We start from the raw sequence: 22,745 nt of genomic DNA, 5'->3' as shown, positions 1-22,745 counted from the left end.
TCAGGATATAGTGGAAGCCTGCATTGTATCCCTTTGGGGATGATCAACTCACAAAGCTTGACGTGGGAGGACTTAAGCTGCAAAGTTCTGAATAATTTGCAGCCTTTGGAGAGAAGAATTGGAAAGTCCGGTGAGCAGCGAGTTATCATAGTCAAGCCTGGATGTAATAAAAGCATGAATAAGGGTCGGTGGCTTGAGGGGAAGTAATGGCGGCGGTGGCAATGTCGCAGAGATGGGATAAGATAGAACCGGTCATCACGTAGATGTGGGTGTTAAAGACAGTTGAGGGCCAAACATTCCCTACTGGCTTGGTGAGGCGGAGAGTGCATCCGTGAATGGTGATGCGGTCAGTGCCTGAGGTGAGGAGATGCTGACAGGAGCCAAACAGGAAGACCTCAGTCACGCTGACATTCAACTGGAAAACGTTGGCATGTAAGTATTACAGAGAGGACCAAGGACAGCTCTGAGGAACACCACACATGATGAGGGATGGAGGAGAAGCTGTTAGTGGATATGGAGATAGTGGGAAAGATGAGAATAAAACCATGAAGGTGGAGCTGAAAGGACACAAATTGTAGCATCCTCAGTACTGACTTGGCTGAGATTAGCTCACTCAGCATACCCTCTAGTCAGTATAATTTAGTGCTGCTAAGCCAATGAGTTCTTTATTGAAAATTCCTTAAAAATAAAATTAAGAGCCTATAAACTTCTCTCTTTCCAGCAGCTGTGAACCATTTGGCAGATCAGCGACAGCATTATGGTATTGATAAACAAAAGGCTTTGTACAATTACCTAATGGGAGTCAGTTGCTTGTTAAAGAATTTAAAAAGGAACTTATTGACACAGCACATAACCTACCTACGATAACCAAACAAGGCTTCTGTTAAGGGCAAGTGCTGTTCATGTGATTTCTCAATCTCTCAGCTTCCTCTTTCAAACTTCTGTAAGCCACATTTTAGAGATGAATAATTGCCAAAGGAAACACTGAACGCCTCTGATGTAAGATTGATTTGATTCTGGCTGATGTAAATATTTAAAAAATGAAGTATATAAACTGTTAATAGATTATTTTAGGCACAAACACTCACAGTTTCAACAATGATTTAATGTAGATCTACAATATGATGACACTAATTCAGAAATGTGAATAATTGTATTTCAAAAGGATGTTCATTTCAGCCTGAGATCTGAATTCTGATAAAGAGGTATGCTAAGGCTCCAGCATCGGCTCAGTGAGTTTATCCAGCAACTATCTAAGTCATATAGAATATCCCGGGTTTGATTCCCCAGTCTTCATTCGGCTTCAATGTACTGGATTTGGGCAGAAATCAGCCAAGGTTCCTGCTCATGATATTAAACTGTACTGCATTAAATGGACTGGATTGGGCTCTGTGGATTTTGGTACGGTGTCTTTCACGTGTGGAAGATGTTGCAAAGCCACTTACAAATTTACAAGGACAACTTGCAATAATAATCAATATATAGTGCCCCTCACGCAGAATAGTGTCTCGGAGTGCTTTAATAAACTGCTATAAAGTGTAGTGACTGTATTTTGAAGGTGAAGATACCTGTCTGAGATAATGGAAGGTGTTCAGGGATTGTGGAACCATTACCCAGCAGGAGGGGAAAAGTACTAAATGATGGTTTTGTACAGTCATAAAACGAGAACTTAATTCTAGAGACCCGCTCAGAAGGCAAGATATTCCATACCACGTGGATGGAACTATGCTTATTGTTTTTGACTGTTTTACAGACGATAATAAACCAAGAGTGTGAATTTCACGTGGAATAACATCTTTTGGTCTGGGAACCTGGTGAAATAACCGATCCATAGCGGGAGAGGTAGTGGAGGGCAGATTGAGCAGCACGTCATCCCCATCAAGCTCTCCACTGACAACTTTCTCACCAACAACTAAACAATGATAATAATAATCGTTGTATTCAATATAGAGCCTCATCAATGTCTTCCGAGACGTCTCAAAGGGCTTCGCAGGATATACCGTCAAGTGAATTAACTGTACATTTTGTGGGCGGAAATTACGTTACTTACCCGACCGACTTGAGTGGGGATTTTAGAGCATTTAAAAGTGCTCTTGAAAATATCGTAGAACCGCTGGAAAGTTAAATGCACAGCTCCTGAGCTTAACATTAAAAAAAGGGGGGGGGTGGTGCTGGTTCCGCTTTTTTCCGACAGTAAGTACACAGTCACTACACTTTACGCTGAGCTCCCGGGAAGCGCTTTCAGAAGTCCTGCACTGCGTCAAATTACAAGGTTGTTGTTACTGTCTCATAGCTCTTAACGATGTGATTAAGTCATTCGTGTCTCTTCCTGATTTTTTTTTTGTTTGACGGACAATCATAGGCGATACTGACGGCGGCGGCGGAGGGGGGGTCCAGGCAGATGAAGTCTTAAAAAGAGCTCCTCTCTTTCCTCCCACCCCCACACACACACCCAGACACACACAGGCATATACACACCCAGACACACACACAGGCATATACACACCCACACACAGGCATATACACACCCAGACACACACACACACACACAGGCATATACACACACACACACAGGCATATACACACCCACACACAGGCATATACACACCCAGACACACACACACAGGCATATACACACCCAGACACACACACACAGGCATATACACACCCAGACACACACACACACACAGGCATATACACACACACACACAGGCATATACACACCCACACACAGGCATATACACACCCAGACACACACACACACAGGCATATACACACCCAGACACACACACACAGGCATCTACACACCCAGACACACACACACACAGGCATATACACACCCAGACACACACAGGCATATACACACCCAGACACACACACACACAGGCATATACACACCCAGACACACACAGGCATATACACACCCAGACACACACAGGCATATACACACCCAGACACACACACACAGGCATATACACACCCAGACACACACACACACACAGGCATATACACACCCAGACACACACACACAGGCATATACACACCCAGACACACACAGGCATATACACACCCAGACACACACACACACACACAGGCATATACACACCCAGACACAGACACACACGGACACCCAGACACACACCCAGCCACACCCAGATAGAGACACACACACACACACACATACCCAGGCATACACACCCACAGCCGGACACACACAGACGTACACACACGTACACCCCGTGACTCTGAGCAACGGGCGAACGCCGGCGCCCCGCCGCCATCTTGTCTCGTCAGCGCAGCCGAACGCGGCCGCCGGGTGTGACCGTTGCGGCGGCGGCGGCGGGGGGGGGGGGGAGGGGTGGGGAGCCGTCACGTGACCACAGCTGACCGTTACCAGGCGGCCGCGAGCCGGGGGTTTGAACCGAGCGAGGCGGGTTTGGGCGGGTTTGGGTTTTCTCTCTCTATATCTCTCTCTGTCACTTCACGCCCAATTGGGCGGGTTTTTTTTGGGGGGGGACCCGCCCCCCCGTTGTGTGCCTGGTTGAACCCCCCCCCCACCCCACCCCAACAGCAGCAGCAGCAGAGCTTTGGGCGGGTTCTCCATCATTTAAAAGCCTCCAAAAAACACACACACACACACCCACCGGCCCGAACGAGTAGTTTTTTTTCCTTTTATTTTTCTTCCTCAATTTGCTGCTGTTGCTACGACCCCATCCCACCCCACACCCCCACCCCCCCACCCCCTCCCTCCCCCCCCCACAACCCCCTCCCCCCCCACCCCACAACTCCCTCCCCCCCCACCCCACAACTCCCTCCCCCCCACCCCACAACCCCCCCCCCCCCCCCCCCCCACCCCCACAACTCCCTCCCCCCCCACTCCCACAACTCCCTCCCCCCCACTCCCACAACTCCCTCCCCCCCACCCCCACAACTCCCTCCCCCCCACCCCCACATCTCCCTCCCCCACCCCCACAACTCCCTCCCCCCCACCCCACAACTCCTCCCCCCCACCCCCACAACTCCCTCCCCCCCACCCCCACATCTCCCTCCTCCCCCCCCCACAACTCCCTCCCCACCCCCACCCCCACAACTCCCTCCCCCCACCCCCACAACTCCTCGGTGCCTTCAGCCACCGCGCCCCGAGGCTCTGGAACTCCAGACACCGAGACGCCGTCCGGCCTGGAGGGCGCTACGTAAATCCAAGTCGTCGTCGTCGTTGCGTCTAGGACGAGTCTTCGTCCGCCCGGCTCCCTCCGCTCGGCGGGCTCCAGCCTGCTTCAAGCAGCCCACCGTCGGCTGGCGGGTCTTCAGCCGCTCTGCCCCCACCCACTGGAACTCCGTCCCCGCAGTCCTTCCGCCTCGTCTCCCCCCCCCCCCCCCCCCTCCCTCCCTTGCCTACCTCAAGACCCATCCTCGAGACCCTCCTCTTCGACCGTGCCTTCGTTCGGTCACCCTCCTCCTTCCCCCCTTCCTCCGGACCCCTCCTGATCCCAACACCAGCTCGGGTGCGGGTCCCTGACTGTCCAGCCCTTTGGGACGTCCTCCCTCCTGACGTGAAAGCTGCTCTACAAACCTAACTGTTGGAAAACAGTAGTTACATATAATACGTACGCACATAATATCTTAAGGATATTTAAAATACTGATTTTAACTTTAAAATTTATTTGCAGTATCATGTACTCCTTTTCCCGATGGAGATCGTCAGACACAGTGAAGACACACTGAGGACAGCCCTGGTGTCTAACAAAGGGGACCTCATCGAACTATACCAGAAATTCAGTCCAGGAGTGAAGCGTCTCCTGGAAGAAGCCTTCGGTGCGGATACCACCACCCTCTTCAAACCCATTGAGTTGCATTCGGAATCTGACTGGATCCGGAGTCATTCAGAAGCAAAGCAGGATTTCTACATGTTTTGCAGCAGCCAATCCAGGCTGTTGCCAGTTCCTGGGAAAAGCACTATTTACATTCAGGCTATTGGTGTGATGATATGAAATTTCATTCGAAGAAGAGTTTGTTGAGTTATTTTTGTTTCCTTTTTGATTCAAACTGACACACACTGAATTCGCACTCCCAGTGCTACATTTCTTCTGATGTTTGCCCAGGGTTCTGCCAAGTTGTGGAGTCCTGTAGCTCAGTGGTTAGAGCACTCGCTTTGCAAGTGAGAGACCTGAGTTCAATTCCAGGCAGGTCAGGGCCAAACCTTGGGCAAGTTTCCTTACTCCACACAGAGCCTAATAATAATCCCTCCAAAACCAAAAACAATAATAAATTGGTCATTTTCAATCTACGACTGTTTGTGGGACATTGCTGTGCGCAATTGGCTGCCGCGTTCGCCCACAAATATACAGTCAATTCACTTTACAGATGTGTTCCGTGAAGCGCTTTGGGACGTCCTCCCGACGTGAAAAGCGCTATATGAAATGCAAGGATTATTAAGTTAGACTGTTGTCCTGTCAGATCCAATGGGTGGTACTGCATTCTCCTGCAAAAGTGCTTTTCTACTCTTTGGCTGTTACTTCAGCAGCCTTGTGTAGAAAACGCCAGCTTTAAGTGGAGATTCCTTTGCAAAGCAACTCACTGTGCATGGAGGAGCAAGACCAATAGCTGCGAGACAGAACTACACTATGACTGTTTGTGGGACACTGTGCTGTGTGCAATTGCCCACAAGATATGCAGTCAATTCACTTTGCAGTGTATTCTTTGAAGCTCAATGATATGATAAGGCACTATAGCAAAGGCAAGGATTATTATTGTTACACCAGCAGTGAATTTCAGGAATTGCTTGAGGCTCCCAACTCCCCCTTCAGGATCTAGACAGCAGAGCTTGAGTTCAGTCTTCCATCTCAACCCAGCTTCTTTATCGGCTAATCTGATTTGTTTTTTTGCAGTATTATTTCTCATTTCAGGTGTATTTGGAGATTTGGAGACGACCACCATCAAGTATATTAATTGGTTAAAAGAATACTGCGAGAGATTTTACTATGGTCTTAAAGTCAAACTCCTGCCTCCTGTTCCAGTGTCTGCCACTGCCTGTACATTCCGTGTCAATACATACTCACACAACCTGCAGATTTATACAGGTACTATTCCATACTATTTTCATATATGATATGAAGCATTTTTTTTTATAGATTAGCATGAGCTGTGAATGATTGTTAGCATTGCAACTAGTCCACAAATGTAGAATTGTTAACCTTGTAAAAATTTCTATCCAGTTAGCTGATTTGCCATGAATTTAATGACCTTTAATAGTCTCACATGGGTAAGGTTTCTCAAATAGCAGATCCGTTGAGAAGACAGTTTTGTAACTGGAGGGATATTGGATCATTTGGGAAGGATTTTCAGGATTTTCTGAATTGCTGTTTTGCGGTTGCTGGACTACAAGAGTCAATTAGTAGTAGAGGTGCTGACTTTGTCCTTGCTCACTGGAAAAGTTATTGGTAGTTGAAGAATTATATAGTCCATATTGATATCTGTTTCCTATAAATAAATCAGTGTTTCATCTCTGTCTGTAGCTGGTTTTGAATTTGCACAATTTTAAACTCATTTGATTTTTTAAAATATATATATAGCTCATATTCTCAAATACCTGAAGAACAAAAAGCCGAAGGATGCTTTCTGTATTGTTGGAATTACAATGATCGATCTTTATCCTGAAGACTCCTGGAACTTCGTGTTTGGCACAGCATCCCTTACGGAAGGTAGGTATAGCATTGAAAAGCAGGAAACTTTTTTGCTCCTATCTTACATTCTTACTGACTCATATCCTCTTCTCAAAGAGGTTGATGTATATAATGATTGAGTGTGTAGGTGACCTTCAGTGTTAGGAGTATGCTTTTACAGTTTCCTCAATGGGTTGGAAAGCAAAAGCACTGCCTGGTGCAGCACTAACCATTACAGAGGAGAAAGGTGCATTTGATTTGTGGTGTGTGCTGAGTCAGCTGAACAGGGTTGCTGCTCCTGAGCACTTTCGAATGACCCCTGTATGTACATTAGCATTGAGGGAAGACTAAATTGGGCTCGGCTGTGATGAATAGCCTGCAGAGACATTCACTGTCTGCACATAATAATCCTATGTCACATATACTACTCTATTGCTCAATAGATGTCCTTATCTACTAGCTATCTCATTTATTCTTGAATTTACTGACACCATATTCCTTGGTGGCTAGTCCACGTATTCATCACTTCCTGTAAAACGTAATTCAATTTAATTTGTGATGAATTATGAGTTTTATATGTTTAGTTTGTGTCCCAGCAGAACTACGATAGAAGAATTCCTTCTTGAGAGCCTTTGGTCCGTATTCCCTTATAGAATTTGTGACCATTTAAAATATATTATTAGGGGGTACTTTCCTTCTCTTATGACAACCTTCACAATATTGTAAATCTCTGAGCTTCAAACTCACAAACGTTATTTTCTTAAGTGTTAAACAAATTTAATGTAGATGTGTTTCCAGTAAATGTTTGTAAATAGCACAGCCGAAAAGATACTTTCTTTGTAAGGATCAAAAATATAAGGATTTTTTCTGTTATGCTTGTTGTGAGCTGTTGTGTTTCTTTTACAGGAATAGGCATATTCAGCTTTGCTAGATACGATGATAATTTTTACACAGCGGGCTACAAAGGAAAGCTGAAGAAAAATATACATCTTGATCCTAAGGATTACTCAGTCTTTGATGGGTACTACACACCACCAATCACAAGCAAATTGCTTCTTAGGTCATGCAAGGTGATTGATTGTTGGTTCAGAAATAATGCTGGAGGAATGGGGAGACACTTGCCTTAAATGAGGAGTTTTGTAGTTCTTAACATCTTGTCTGAGTATAAGTCTGCTCTGTAACCCAAGCTTCAACTCATGGAATGAAACTACTCAAAGCAACATCAATGTTCACGTTTTGTTCATTAGCTAAAGTAAAACATATTGGATCAGTATGTTAAAATGATTGGTAAATGTCTTTAGTTTCCTCTCCTTTTAACTGAAGTCATTTCTCGTTGAAAGAAATGGACATGGCATAATTAACTAAGGCAGATGTCAGCTACTGTCGGAACAAAAGTTGACTTTGAATATCTCATTTGACTTTCACTATATTATTTTTTCTCTTGTCTGCAAAACGAGAGGAGACCAGAGAAGAAAAATTGGCTGGAGACTTTTTATTCAGGATAATACTAGTTGAAATGTAAACATGCTGCAGTTCAGCTATTGGATGAGATAATTTTTCTTAGCTAAACATGATATTGGCCTTTGTAATTTTTGATAAAATTCTACAAAACGTTCCCAAGGCTCATTTTCATTGATATATTTATTTCTATTTTCAGACTTTAACCCATGAGATTGGACATATTTTCGGCATCAAGCACTGCCAATGGCTGCAGTGTATTATGCAAGGTTCTAACCATCTCGAGGAATCTGATCGGCGACCAATTGATCTTTGCCCTATTTGTTTACGAAAGCTGCATTATGCTATTCATTTTGACATTAAAAAGAGATACAAGGTACAGCACAAACCACTTATAGCCTTTTCATAGTTCTTACAGGATATATCAGAGCGATGGGACATCCTCCCGACAAATGTAATTTGTTGTTGTTATATTTCAGGCCTTACTGGAGTGGATTGAGCAAAATTCGAATCCTAATGTGGCAACTACAGCACCTTTAGACAAGCCCATGGAAGCATTCGAAGAATGGAAAAAATGGCTATTACTGTGTTTGCAAATTCTGGAGGAATGATTTTACAGGTATCCCCAAAGGCACTGAACATACATATGATGTGTGTATGTGTTGCAAAGGTCCTACAAAATAGACACTACACTTTACAGCAAATTCTTTGAAACTGCACCCCTCGTGGTCAGATTGTGCTCAGAAGAACTATTGAGAGTTGATCTGTGGTGCATGATGCTGTTAATCTGACGGTATTGTAATACGCTTCAAGAAGATTTTTTTCAGTAGCATGCTACCAGTGATTTAATCGTGTATATTGTTGCTTCAGAAAGTTGCTTATCTTGGACGTTTCTAAGTGTTGAGATATTGAGTGTTTGGTATTGCTATGAAAGTTTCAATACATCGTCTGAATGTATCCGGTGTGCTCCACATCCCCTGCCCTAACCGCCCTACCATCGGTGGCCGGGCTTTCAGTCTCTCAGCCTCTGGGCTGTGGAACTCCATCCCCCAGTGCCTTCGCCGCTTCCTCCCTTTCCTCCTTCAAGGCCGGTCTCAAGACCTTTCTCTTCAACCATGCCTTCAGCTCCCCTCTCGACTCTCTACCCCCTCCTCGCTCCCTCCCTTCCCTCCCCTCACCCTGACCATTTTCCCCCTCCTTGCTCCCTCCCTTCCCCCTGACCATTTCCCCCCTGCTCGGGTCCCGACCCAACTGTCCAGCGCCTTGGGACGTCCTCCTGACATGAAAGGCGCTCTATAAATGCAATCGTGTTGTTGTTGAATGGTTCAAATTTCGAAAATCGCACCCAAGACTTTTTATAATTTTGAAAAAATGTGAAGATTGGTCTAGGACTAGTTAAATTCTGAAATTTAATAACCGTAGAGAAACTTCAGGAGTTAAACAAACAGTTTCTGGAGTTCAAGTAGAAGATATAACAAATAAAATCTTGCATAAAAAAGACATTTTTGCATGCCTTTCACTTTGTTGGCATTCATTTTGCTAAGCATTTCAAAAGTACAAGTTAATTTCAGTCTATAGAAGATTCCGACTTGTATAATAAACCACCTGTGCACCTGCACTTAACATTATTTTATAAACACGTTAAAACTGAATTTCGCATTCAATTAATCGTTGTTTGATATACAGATAAAACATCTGAAATTGAATATAATGTACTGTACACGATTGAAATTATATATTACTATCAAAAGCGTAGAAGGATTTGAAAGTTCTTCACATTCTGTCTTAAGTAAAGCAGTGAGGATAATTCTTTCACCTACTAAAAGTCTGAGACACTTGCTCACTACCAGCGCAGCAAATTACCATTTACTGTATTGAAACATAATTCTCTTCATATTTTCTGGCAAGCAAAAAGCTTTTGTCAAAATTTTAGCCCAATAAAATAGGCCGGTCAAGGGCAGCCAATGAACCAGGTAACCTTCTGTGCTACTGGAGTATTTAACTCTGCGTTCCTTTCCTTAGTAAAAACATTTCTTTCATTAATGATAAAAATACCATTACACAACAATTCCTTTATCCACCTTCTTAATGTGACATTTGTGAACTATAAAGAAATGAATATAGATATATGGTTAGGCAGAACAACAAATTACTCAGGTCTTTGTATTAACACCTGCACATCTGTTTAAAACAGTTACAGTAGATTAGTTTAATAATTTAAAATAATTAAAATGAGTTTATTTTGTAGTGTTCAAGTGACTGTAATAAATGGATTTACTTTTAAACTAAACAAAGTTTTACACATTATGCAGCCTTTTCCAATACACCTGTCTGTTTTAGTAACCTCATTATATCTCCTCAGTCTATTCCAACCCAGAATAAAATAAGAAATCATATACCTGACTTCTCAATTTTTTTTAAAAAGGAAAACATTGCCCTTTCTAAAAAAGGAATTAACAAGCTAAAATGTTAACAACTGCATTCACTGCAGTGTTATTGTTAGAAGCTTTGCACTAATTCAGGTAAAGTGCTATTGTATTCAAACACAGTTACATTTTACAATCAAATGGATTTAAAAATTAGTTGCGTCTTCGATATGTTTAGCTGCTCACTTAAAACATTAGTAATATCCAAAGTATTGCTGAATATGAATTTCAGTTGGTACTTGTGTTTACATATATCCAAGAAGGATGTTAGAAGTGCTTAGTTTTGGAACTTTGTTTTGCAAGTTTGTTTACAGGTTCATTAAAAATAACTATGGCTGAAACACTACCAAGTATAATGCCCCAGGCTCTGTGTTTTCTCTTGGCACAGTAAGTTTCATTCCATATGAAACAGCTTTTAATAACCAGAAATAGACTTAGTCGTTGTAATTTAAATAAAAATGCAATGCAATCAATTTCTTTGCCAAATGGTAAAGTGTCAGAATTTGTTTTCCTGGTCGTGCATTAGGAAATGAGGTTTAGAGGCATTTTTGTCACTGCATTTCACAAAGAGCATAGAATCCCTTTCAGCTGTCCTCCAATCTTTCCACCATGTAATATGGAAAATTCTGAATGGTTAGGTAGGTCTTTGGGCAGTGATGTTGCAACACAACTAAAACATTCAAATTTAGATATTAAATAACTGAGGAATTCAGCAATTATTTTCTTCCAATCGTTGCTACTACTCCAGGTTCATTCTTGGCAGTTGTATCATATTCGTAGTGTTGGCAGTATTACTGCGTTAATTGCTTGCTTTACTGCTGTCTTTGATTTAATTTATTTTGAACCAATAAATCCCTTTTCAATTCCAGAGCACAACTGATTAGAAACACCTTAATACAAAAGATTGTTATTGATGTAGTTAACAAATTCATCTTAATGCTCAGCCCAATAAAACAGGCCTGAACCCTTAAATGAGGTTATCATTCCTGACTTACACAAGTAACACTTCCCTCGCATAAGACAATAAATCATAACCCCATTTAGAGTTCCAGGTGTCAGATATGTATTGCCTCTGCAGTTATTTTTAAAAAACGGGAATGATCTTTCCTTGTGATTCAACAGTCTTGTTATTCAAACTAAAGTTCCTCTGTGGTGGAATGGAGCATTCATCTAGGCCACTTTCTGGAATATTTTAAAATAATGCTTTCTATTATATACTAATTTGTGATATGGTGAGGTGTAGATTATATGATTGCCTTTCTCCCTTTGAGTATTAAAATAAACAACATAAAATAGAAATCTGAATTAAGAGCACCCAATGATTTTACCTGTTTGGATGATTGAAAATTACAATTTGAATCTCTGAATGTAATTTATATTCTCTCCATTTTCTGGTTTGAGTAATCAGTGAATGTTTGAATTTCCTCACAACGCTAAGTGAAACATGAAACAACAACAACAAATTACATTTGTATAGCGCCATTCACATCAGGAGGACGTCCCAAGGCGCTGACAAATGGTTCTTGCACTGTCCACATATAAACTGAATAGTCAATTCCAACGTGAAGGGCGCTATACAAGTATAATTTGTTTTTGTTAATCCATTTTTCAGTGGACACTGGCATGAAAGTGATTCAAACAGGCCAGAGTTTGGAAGACTATGATTGATATTTGCAAAAGGGAACAATCTTTAATCTTTGTGCACATAGCTGTCCGTTTCTTCATGCTATGCTTTGAAATTCACGATGTACATTTTGATATTTTTAATTATGTATCAAGGTAGTCTTTAGTCAAATCTTGGTCATCTTTGGGATTTTCTTGCACCTGCTGTTTCCTACATCTTTTTTTACTGAACCGAACTAATGAAAGACAAATGGCTCCTATTCCTGTTCCAGTACCACATGCGAAGAAAGCAGATCCATAATTCTGACCCGTAATATCCACGAGAAAGCCTGCAAAAAAAAAAAAGCTGGTATCAAAAGATTGGCAATTCACACAATTACCAGCATCATTTCACTGTGATCAGGTTTTATAGATGGAATGAAAGCCTTGGTCCAAGATTGTGTTTAAGTTGCCTCTCATCCTAGTGAACATTGGTCCACAACATCATACGTGCCCCAAATTCAGTGTCAAATGGACCAACTTACTCCAAAGCTAATTAATGGGAGGTACTGTAAAGGTATTTATTTATGAACTTTTGGGTTGGCACTTTTATAAGAGATAATGGTGTGAAACTAGTGTAATAATCATGGACCAAGCTTGCACCCACTTGGTGTCAAATTAATGTCATTTTTAAACTAAAAATCTATGATATAAAATACGATAAAAGGATAAATGGGGGGGGTGGGGGGGGTTACTGGGGAGAGGAGAAGAAGTACCTCCAATTGGGGGTCCGGCAAGACCTGAGAAGCTCTGAATACACATGTAAATTCCCAGTGCAGATGACATCTTCTCAATTCCAACTACATCATCCTCTGCAATAACTGAAATATGGCTGCCAGCCACAGTACCGAACATTAATCCGTAGAATATACTGCAGGTAAGAAGACTCCAGAATCCTCTTGCAAATGGAAAGCATAACAGCACCACACTCAGGATGATAGTATAAATCAGTACGATATAAATTTTGCGTATAGGCTGCTTGTTTAGGATCCAGCCCGTTGAGATCCTTCCGCACAGCTCGCTAATTGCCATAGCAGAAAGCATGTACTCTGCCCCTTCCTCGATCCCTTGGCTGAGAGTGAGCGGAATGACATACAGTTGAGGTGCAAAGAATCCGAAAGTGACAAAAAGTCCGAAAAGTGCATAAAAGATGAAGCCGACATTCTTCAGTATTGAAAAGTCGAGTAACGGTGGCCGAGGCTGTGCCTGTGGCTTTGGCACTTCCTGGACAATTTGAAGATCTTCTTTGTGAAGCTCATCGGAAATTATAGGTTGCTTGTTTTGGTGCAAATTATTGTGCGAGGTAGATAAAGGTTCCGCTCCTGAGTTCGTCAAGGCATTTGTTTCCTCACTAACCAGCATGTATTTTGTTTCCTTCACGCCATCAGGTGTTTTTTTCTTTGCACTTTCAACGATGATAAGTGGTCGGAGCAGAGCTCCAGACACAACAATGTTCAGCTGGAGTGCACCTAAAATTAGGAAACAATTCCTCCATCCAAGATTATTTTTCAGTGAGGTGAAAGCTGAAAATAGAAAACAAAAGCATTTAAAGGGAAAGAATACAGCACATTACCTCTGGTTAGCGCAATGTGTCCCCTTGGTGAGTAGAAGGCCTTTGAAGAATCCCATTAGATCGTTACAGCATTTTAAACCCCAATTTGCACATAAAAGAAGATTTTCACTTGACGAGTGCACATCATTAAAATCCCTTCATTTGGAAGTAATGGCTTGCCAAAAGATGAAGCAAGTTACCTTTACAGTTTAGCTCGGATTCATGTGAGTAGCTACTGGTGTCATAGATACTTACCAGGTGCAAAAATGAAGACGGCAAAACATTCCCCAGTAGAGGCGAGAGCAAGAATAAGGGAGCGGCGTTTCTCAAAGTACTGAGAGAGGATTGTGACTCCGGGAAGAAAACTGAAGCTGCAACCCAGCCCTGGTTTGGAGGTTTAAAAAGTTAAGTAATTATCACAGGACAATTTCAACATTCACATCTCATTCAGTTAGCCTCGGCAATTGGGATTCTTAAATCCTTTATTGTGCGGCAATATTTAGTCTATAAGAATGTTTTTCGTACGTTAACTGGTTTTTTATTTTATACAGCTTTCAGCTAATAAGATGTTCTTGCTGCATAATACACCATCTCGACCTACTGTCCCTACATCAATATGAACACTATCAATGAAGCAACCATGTGTTCGCAACGAAGGTATGAAAAAGAGGTAACTTAATTCACTGCTGGAAATATCCAAGATGTACAATTTTTTTAAAAAAAAATCTCAAATCAGGCCCAAGGGCTTTGCAGTTACAGGATCCCAGTTCCAAACGCATAACGGCACGAGCTTCATCAAATACATTCACTCAACCCAAGTAAAATATCCTGAAGACCATAACCTAACCCTAAGTGGGACATTGCAGTGCGCAATTGGCTGCCGCGTTCCCCCACAAATATAGTCAATTCACTTTACAGTGTGTTCTGTGAAGCGCTTTGGGACGTCCTCCCGACGTGAAAAGCGCTATATCAAATGCAAGGATTATTATTATTATTATTATTATATGTTGGAATAACTTTATTCTAGACTTTAATGGCATCAGGAATGTAAGCAAAGCACTTTACAGAGGGATCCTCTTCTGCACTGTCCTGTGACAAGACTAACTGACGCCCTCCAGTGGTGAGCAGCTGCCATTAAACTTCAGGTGCTCACTTGGAAGGAAATGTCGGTGTGCAAATGGGAGCATAAATTCCAACAAGTGTTTAATGAGCAGGTTTTTCTGCTTTGAGCCTTTAGGTTGGTGCCGAATCATTGCAAGGGTTGAGCACGCGGAAATGCCGTGACCGGACGGACCGCCTTCTCCATTGTCAACAAATCACAGGTTCTGTATATATATATATATATACATATATATATATATATATCCCCCATTTCCCCCTCAATGCACAAGTCATTCAGCAGATGTGGCGATGAACAATGTTATATTGACGGGACTCCTTCCCCTGTCTATTGACGAGGGATTGCACGTGCAAAATGGACACCTCAACGAAGTACTGAAGGGAGATTGTTGCCTACGCTGCATCCTAGTAGAAGAAAAAAGGAATTGAACAAGAGGAAGTGGAAATATGTAGGTCAAATTGTAATTACCTGAGACTATTCCAATCCCAATGTATAGTTCTTCAATTCTACTTGCAAATGACGCCGTCACCATTCCCAGACTGGTCAGCAGTCCACCCAGCATTACCACTGGCCGATGCCCAAATCGGTTAATCAGCACTGTAGAAAGTGGAGCTGTAAAGAAAGAAAACCATTAGCGCAAATTCAACAATACTTTGCAAATATCATGCAGGTCTTTTTTGTTATAAAAATGGGCAATGCAAATATAGTGAGATTTTTAAGCATCTTTAAATACATAAATGGCTAAGAAAATTATTGTTTATGTGCCTGCCCACTTACTTGTTGATACATCCTTGCAAACTGATACAGGGTGATAAAACAGCCAACACATGCACCATGTTACAAACATGGGTGGGATGGGGGGAGAAAGGAGAAACTAATTGAACTGAAAAGTTTTTTAAAAAAAAAAATTGCACGGCCTCATAAACTTTAGCAAGTTACTTTAAAAAAAACCTTCAAAACTATCAGCCACGGTACTAACCACAAACATCCACACCATTTTGCCTCAACCTGATTCAAGCGGCAAAAGCCCCCAAATCAGCACTCACGAAAAAAAATGTTGGGTTTCAATTGTTCTGATTTCCTCAAAGATTACACAAAAGTACCGCAGTCAAAGGCGGCAGGTAAAAATATCACTTTTTGGTGGGGAGGGGGTGAAGGGTGCTGAGTAAAACTCAGTTAAAGGGTCAGTCACCTTTAAGACAGGTGAGCTGTTGGCTTGACTAATAGGCCCATTGGTAAGTCAGAGGTGAGGATGCCCTGACGTGCAGCCCACTGGATCAATCACCACCAACAAGTTGAGACAAAAAGGGGGTGCATGGGTTAGGCAGCTCAGAGGAGGGTTGTGGTCCTCTTCAGGGATTTCCCCTCCCAGCTCTCCTTAGAGATGAGCTGCATGGGGTGGGGGTGGGGTGGAGAAGCCCCCTCTAGCTCTAGCCACCCGCTGCCTGTGACCGCAGTACTGGGCATCAGGGAACCCCAAATCAGATCAGCGAGTTGCATCAAGTCAGATCTCTACTTATAGATCTCATCAAGAACTGAACACATACCGAAAACATTTACACCTGTACACAACTATAACACGTTTGGCTGTGTTACAAGAAAAGCTTATTCCATGAACCATTATTCCAGTTCCTGCTCCAAAGACTCCCAATACATCACTACCTTTATTTACTGTGGCACATTGCATAGATTAAACAGCTAATACTATCTTTTTACTTCATAGTGGAATAAGACACTTACAGTAACAATTCTACCCGTATTAGTTTTGCATTGCAGACTCATAATCGCCAGCTTTTGGCATTTGAAAGTCTGATTCTACCCATTTTTGATGTAAACCAAATACATCAGTATTCACAGGCAGTAAAAAACAGCAATTTAAAAGAAAATACAAGGGTTGTACACATAGACAAATCTAAGAGATGCTGCCATCAGCAGAATAACAACAAATAGCAAAAACGTATTTAATATTGTATTGAGTTGAATTAAAAATGCCACTGATTTTCAATACAAAATAGAGGCATCAGGACAACTAGAAAACATGGGTCAAGAACCTTCAGGAAGAGAGGGGACAAGATTAGAGAGAGAAAAGCACCTGAGCAGTTAGGTCATCTCCTGAATACCTCGCAATATTGATGTTTTGCGACATTCTGGACCTTATAATCAATTTAATCTAGAAACGGAATATTTCAAAGTAAAAAAAAAAACCGCTTTGCCCCACTTATGCAGAAGAACATTCAAGAATATCCACTTCGAAATTTGTGGTCAATCAGATTTAATCTGTCATTTCTCAAAGAGGTAACATTTTGTTGCCACTGCACAAAAAGCAAGAGTACAGTGCACACCAACAATTAAAGGCCTCTATTTGAGTGTGTATTCGTGGTGTAGAAATTAAGCAGAAATCTAAAATTTATTTATTGACCCCAAAATTTGTCACGCTGGAGTGGAAACAAATGTTTATAGTTGAGGCTTTCTGCTGGTTTGTTGACTAGGAGGATGGGCAATAGGCAATATTGACATTCTAAATCACTATACAAACTATTCGATGTCCCAGGTTATTATGCCAATGGAATAGTTACAACAATGTTTATTAATTGGGAAACTGCTCTTTGGAGAAAAGCGAGAGCTATCCTGAGGTTTCAATCACAAAACTCGAAGTCGGTACACTTTTCAGCCCCTATATGTATACTTCGAAGCTAAAATGCAGAAGAATTACGAAGCAGTTAAGCAGGTCTGTCTGTCAATGTTTGTTAAAGATTGTGCGGGCAGAGGTTCCTCAAATAGATTCAAAGAAAAATCAAGCGCGGGCAGGCTTCATAAAGTAAAGTAAAAAGTTGCTTTCAGCCACAGAAACCAGCAGAGGGAGGTTAAAGTGAGCTTTTATTTTATTATTGCTGAATTTCATTAGTGCCGCAGGTTAGCAATGCACAATTCAAGCAGTGTCCTGCACAAAGAAAAGTTTTCCCCAAGTTTCCTAAACCACCCAAGACCATTTCTCTCGAATGCATCAATGCACAAAATACCAGAAGTTGATGAATCTTAAACTTAAATGCCATTTTTATCTCATTGCCTTTGGACTGAATTCGAAAAATTGAAATCTGTTAGCTTTTGCACAAATATAGTTGGCAGAGTAGTTTGTCAGTTTGCACTTCCTTCATTGGGTTCATTTTTCTCAAAATCTACTTGAGTTCAGAAGGAGAATAAATAAATGGCAATTGCAGCTCACTGGTGTTTGGAGAAGTATGATTTGAATGTTGGCAGAGACGTGCAACATTTACATTGGCTCAGTCGTGGAAGGACATTGTTTTGTGCTAGCATTTCTCTGCAGTGGGAAACCACAGAGATAGAGAGAAGGGTGGGGGGGGGAAGCAATAACAAAGTAAAGGGACCCACATAGATAAGGGGGAGAGAGGGGGGAGAAAAACTAAATGCACGTAGAAGATAAGCACACAGATAGATATATGTCGCATACACACACACACACACTTGCACATCTCCGAGCATTCAGTTACACAGTGCCATTGCCAGAGGCAGATCTCCCGCCCATCTTCTCATCTGGGGTAAGGTTAATGCACAAGGGGAACCTGGAGGATTAGAGGAGGATGATAATTTTGGAAAGGAGAAAAGAACAACAAAAAAAGCACGGTTAGTTCATTTGTCCGACTAGCTAGCATTAAAAATTATACACAGTCTTTTGATTGTCCAGATGGGAGTTGGAATAGATTATAACAGCAAACATTGCAATGTAGATTTTGATCTTTAGCCAAACTGCAACAATAGGTTATAGTGTCATGTGAAAACTATTGTACCTTAACACTTCCAACTATTTCAATTTTTTTAATTAGATTAATTGGGGTCACTGTCCTATCAGATAAAACTAGTAGGGGTCAAATAACCATGTCAAAAAACGAATTTCTGCTCACATACGAAGGCTTCGATAACTGAACCGTGGGATCGAGCAATAGATGCCACAAAAAAACACAGAAACGGGTGTCTGCCAATGCAAGTTTTTGATCACATTTTGATCACAGGAAGTTTCCTGTACTGTGATTCCAATGCAGAGAGGCAAATTGTCATCGGAATGGATTAAGTAGTATTTTGAACCAGCTACACAGCATCCATCAGCCAGCACGAAATGAACCATTTATGGCCTTGTGGATCCAGTGTTAATTTCAAGTTACAAGCAATTGATTGAAATTGAGCAACACCAAGTTTCCATTTAGCCGCTACAAGTTACTCGATTGCAAAAGAAACCCAACACCTGACACCTACCTCTAATCTCTAGAGGTCAATGGAAGCCCATGACAACTTTCCTGCCACTAAGAATAAAAGTTTAATAATGACTGCAACGTCAGCAGTGGTTGATTTCAGCCTCTGCTGCAGTTTTGCTGTTGAGGATGCCCTTGTGAATAGTCATTTATGACTGGAGATATAAAATATACAGAAAAAGTTATTTTTATATCCTGATTTAAAGCATTAAAGAGGCTTCAATAGTGCTTCAAATTCCACTTCACTGAGAAAAGTGGCAGTTGATGCACAATTGGGTAGCGATTGCTTTCCCTTTGACTACCGCCAATCAAACTGCCCCACGTTGTAAACAGAATGCTTTCACCATCTGGAGGGAAACTGCTTATTGCTTATATCTGTATGAGCAGCTTTTGTAACCGCTCTGCACCACAAGTGGGGTGGTAGCATAATTAGTCACACACCAAGTCGGGTTAGAGGATATCTGAACTAAAGTCAAACAGCAGGAGAACACTCATCACTCAAAACATTCTCACATCACCCTCTACGCCAGGCCAGGTTCGATTCCGACTCAGGTGCCCAGAAACAATGTTTATATGATGTTAATCAAAACTGTCTCCTAAACTTTCGGCGATACGCCTAGCATTCACTCACACATACACATACACATCACATTAAATCACTATTGATTATATAAACGGCAGATTTTACTGAACTCTTACTTGAGCAATGGCATTTTTTTCTTTAAAAAAAGGGATGAACATTGCAAATATTGCAACGGATTCAATGTATTCAAAACAATATATTGTGGGGTTTACTGTTTGATGGCTTTGGGATAGCTTGATAGTAATAGACGAAAAAGTTGTCTAGTCATGATACGATTTCTGGTCATTTCATCGTTTTGAACACAATATTTTAAGAAAAATGAAAAGTCGGTGGCAAAAGGATTAGATTCTTTAAATAAATCGCCTCAATCCTATGGAAATTATACCTCGTTTTGGTTAACCAAACAAAATGATCATTTAATCTTTGCAAAACTTGAACCATTGTTGCTTGCTGTATCCTTTCCACCAAGCTTAATAATCACGAGGGTTAAAAAAAAGTATAATGGAGTCCTGTAGCACATTGGTTAGAGCACTCGCCTTGCAAGCAAAAGGTCCCGGGTTCAATTCCTGGGCAGAGTGAAACTTTAGACACATTTCCATATTCCACACGCCCTCTGTTTACCTAGCAGTAAGTAGGAACCCAGTTGTTAGTCGATTGGCAAATCACTTTCTGGAGCTAATAACCAATTCAAAATAATATCTAAATATAATAATAATTTGGTCACTCAATCCACGACTTGTTTGTGGGACGCTGCTGAGGGCAATTGGCTACCGTGCTTTGCCCACAAAATATTCAGTCAATTCACTTTACAATACACTTTACAGTATGTGAAGCTCTATGTGACGTCTGAACGATGTGATAAGGCGCTATATCAAATGCAAGGATTATTATTATTACTATTACAATAAACTCAACCCCTGACATCTATTTTATAAATTCACCTCAGGCACATTTACTGTATTGCTATTGGGATCTTTCTGAAACTTTGCTTCTGGTTCAATAGGTACTGGCAAACCGTAGTGTCGTTTCGTCTTCATCCTTTAACATTTATTATTGCTTAAGCTTCGAGTTTACTGGATTCAGGCCATTCTTTCATGATCTAAATTCTGGAGCTTAAGTGGAACAAGAGACCGTTTCAGCAGAATACTAGATGAAACCCGTTTTGCTGTGGGAAAGAGATTTGAAATAAAAAGGATCTTACGTTTGCAAACAAGTTCAGCAAAGTAATGGCTAATATTTCAATAATTGGTTTAAGAAAGAATTTTCATGGCATTTTCCAAACTACTCTACACAGGTTTAAACAGTGACCTTTCAGTCAAGTTAACCACCGTAGCTAAACACTGCAGAAAAAAGACAGAAATCCTAACTATTTAGGTTAGAAAGTCTTTCCATTACACACAGGATGATGAAAAAGTCATGATAACTACCCTATTGTCTAAAACAAAATACAAATATCATCCTTTCAACAATGTCTAAGTGATTAAGATTCAGTATTAGGAACTCAAATGGAACTCCATTACATTAAGAGTTGCACACAGTTACCGTTACCAGCTCTTTGCACAACTAGACGCTGACTTATCAAAAAAGCAACATTATGTGAGATCATTTGAACATTTGAGATCAATCCTTTTTGTCAATTTGATTTCTTCTTCTCTGCTGAAGGTACAACCTGTGGAGTCCTGTAGCTCAGTGGTTAGAGCACTCGCTTTGCAAGTGAGAGACCTGAGTTCAATTCCAGGCAGAGGGCCAAACCTTGGGCAAGTTTCCTTACTCCACACAGAGCCTAATAATAATCCCTCCAAAACCCAAACCCTTCCTTGGTGAAGGAAACATTCTTTGCATTCGGCTAAAGCAATGAGGTTCATTCAGCAGGCCAACATGACCATGCAAGGCATTTGCAGCCAATCTCAAACACAGCCAATAGCCACACGCCTTCCAACTGAGATCACTGGTAACAACAACAAGATTCCACTTATAGAGCACCTTTCACGTCGGGAGGACGTCCCAAGGCGCTGGGGCCATATTGAGCAAGAACATTAATAGTTTCCTCTCCTCCACTACCCGCCCTCATCACCACCAGTCCTACGTTACTTAGAGCTACACCAGGCAGCTGCCAATTTTGTGAGAGAGGCAGAGCCATGAGTGTCTCAGTATTTTCTTTCACCTTTCTAAACATCTTTCCAAATTTCTTTCCACCTCCCTCCTTCTGGGGATGCAATTTAGAATTGTAGTTTTAAATACAATAAGTATAATTAATTGTCTTTATGTGAATATAAATACAAGTATATCTTACGTGAAAAGCACAATACCAAATGCAAGCATTATTATGAAATATTCAGGGGGAAGGGAACAATAGGAAAGGGGATGTAAACAAACTTATCACTTGACATGGTTTAAAAAAAACAAATAGTTGAAAATCATCCTTACAAGTAAATGTCATCACAAACACTGAGATGGAAACTATCCAGGACACTCTGCTGTTGGACTCTTCAAAATACGACATTAAATCAGTGAAGAAAACACCAAACATTTTGATTATTCCAAACGTGAATGCTTCTATGATAAAGAAGGCAATGGCCACTGCCCAACCCCAGCCTCCATCCGGGCTCTTGGTGTAAACGTTCGCTGTTGTGCCTCCTCTCGCTTTCCCCATGAACATCGTCATTTTCCCCGATTTCTTCACTAGATTTCAAGAACAGAATTATTTCATTTTTTTTCCCCCAAAACGTTGCACATTTCAATTCCATTTAACCATCACAAGAACAACTTGCATTTATATAGCGCCCTTCACGTGGGGGTAGCGTCCCGGTGTGCTTGAAATCTCAGCTCTCTTCAACATTAACATAGAAGATTAAGATTTAAACCTTGACATCCTAATAACTAGGAGTTCTCGTAACTTTATATAACTCCTGTAACTTTAGGAATCCCGTAGTGTAATGGTTAGGGCACTCGCCTCGCAAGCGAGAGGACCTGGGTTCAGTTTGTGGGCAGCGTTCAAGCTTAGGCAAGTTTCCTTA

At 41.4% G+C, this 22,745-nt stretch overlaps 2 protein-coding genes across 7 annotated transcripts in view; one reads left to right on the top strand and one right to left on the bottom strand.

The window, feature by feature from the left end:
* The first annotated feature begins 3,349 nt into the window (after nucleotides 1-3,349).
* On the top strand, nucleotides 3,350-8,731 carry LOC103175516 (archaemetzincin-2). Its single transcript, XM_042342381.1, has 7 exons — nucleotides 3,350-3,430; nucleotides 4,671-4,977; nucleotides 5,907-6,080; nucleotides 6,573-6,701; nucleotides 7,569-7,732; nucleotides 8,320-8,496; nucleotides 8,600-8,731. The coding sequence occupies exons 2-7, from the start codon at nucleotides 4,692-4,694 to the stop codon at nucleotides 8,729-8,731; spliced, it is 1,062 nt and encodes a 353-aa protein (XP_042198315.1). The 5' UTR covers nucleotides 3,350-3,430; nucleotides 4,671-4,691.
* Nucleotides 8,732-9,511: 780 nt separating this feature from the next.
* LOC103175518 (monocarboxylate transporter 7) overlaps nucleotides 9,512-22,745 on the bottom strand; it is a 16,675-nt gene continuing 3,441 nt past the window's right edge. For all 6 annotated transcript variants that reach the window (XM_042342378.1, XM_042342376.1, XM_042342377.1 and 3 more), the window contains 5 exons: nucleotides 22,156-22,410; nucleotides 15,349-15,492; nucleotides 14,016-14,144; nucleotides 12,925-13,731; nucleotides 9,512-12,498 (listed from right to left, as the gene is read on the bottom strand). In XM_042342378.1, the coding sequence (XP_042198312.1) occupies nucleotides 12,314-12,498; nucleotides 12,925-13,731; nucleotides 14,016-14,144; nucleotides 15,349-15,492; nucleotides 22,156-22,393 (1,503 nt within the window). In that variant the 5' untranslated portion in view covers nucleotides 22,394-22,410 and the 3' untranslated portion in view covers nucleotides 9,512-12,313. The remainder of the gene's footprint in view (nucleotides 12,499-12,924; nucleotides 13,732-14,015; nucleotides 14,145-15,348; nucleotides 15,493-22,155; nucleotides 22,411-22,745) is intronic.

The sequence above is a fragment of the Callorhinchus milii genome, unplaced genomic scaffold (genome assembly GCF_018977255.1).
Source record: "Callorhinchus milii isolate IMCB2004 unplaced genomic scaffold, IMCB_Cmil_1.0 Scaffold20, whole genome shotgun sequence".
NCBI classification, from domain to species: Eukaryota; Metazoa; Chordata; class Chondrichthyes; order Chimaeriformes; family Callorhinchidae; genus Callorhinchus; species Callorhinchus milii.
Note: the sequence above shows the minus strand (reverse complement) of the source record. Positions and strands in the feature narration are given on the sequence as shown.

Coding starts and splice junctions, on each gene's coding strand:
- LOC103175516 (XM_042342381.1), top strand. CDS start 4,692: ATGGAGATCGTCAGACACAGTGAAGACACACTGAGGACAGCCCTGGTG. Junction 7,733..8,319: donor TGCTTCTTAGGTCATGCAAG/GTGATTGATTGT, acceptor TTCTATTTTCAG/ACTTTAACCCATGAGATTGG. Junction 8,497..8,599: donor ACATTAAAAAGAGATACAAG/GTACAGCACAAA, acceptor GTTATATTTCAG/GCCTTACTGGAGTGGATTGA.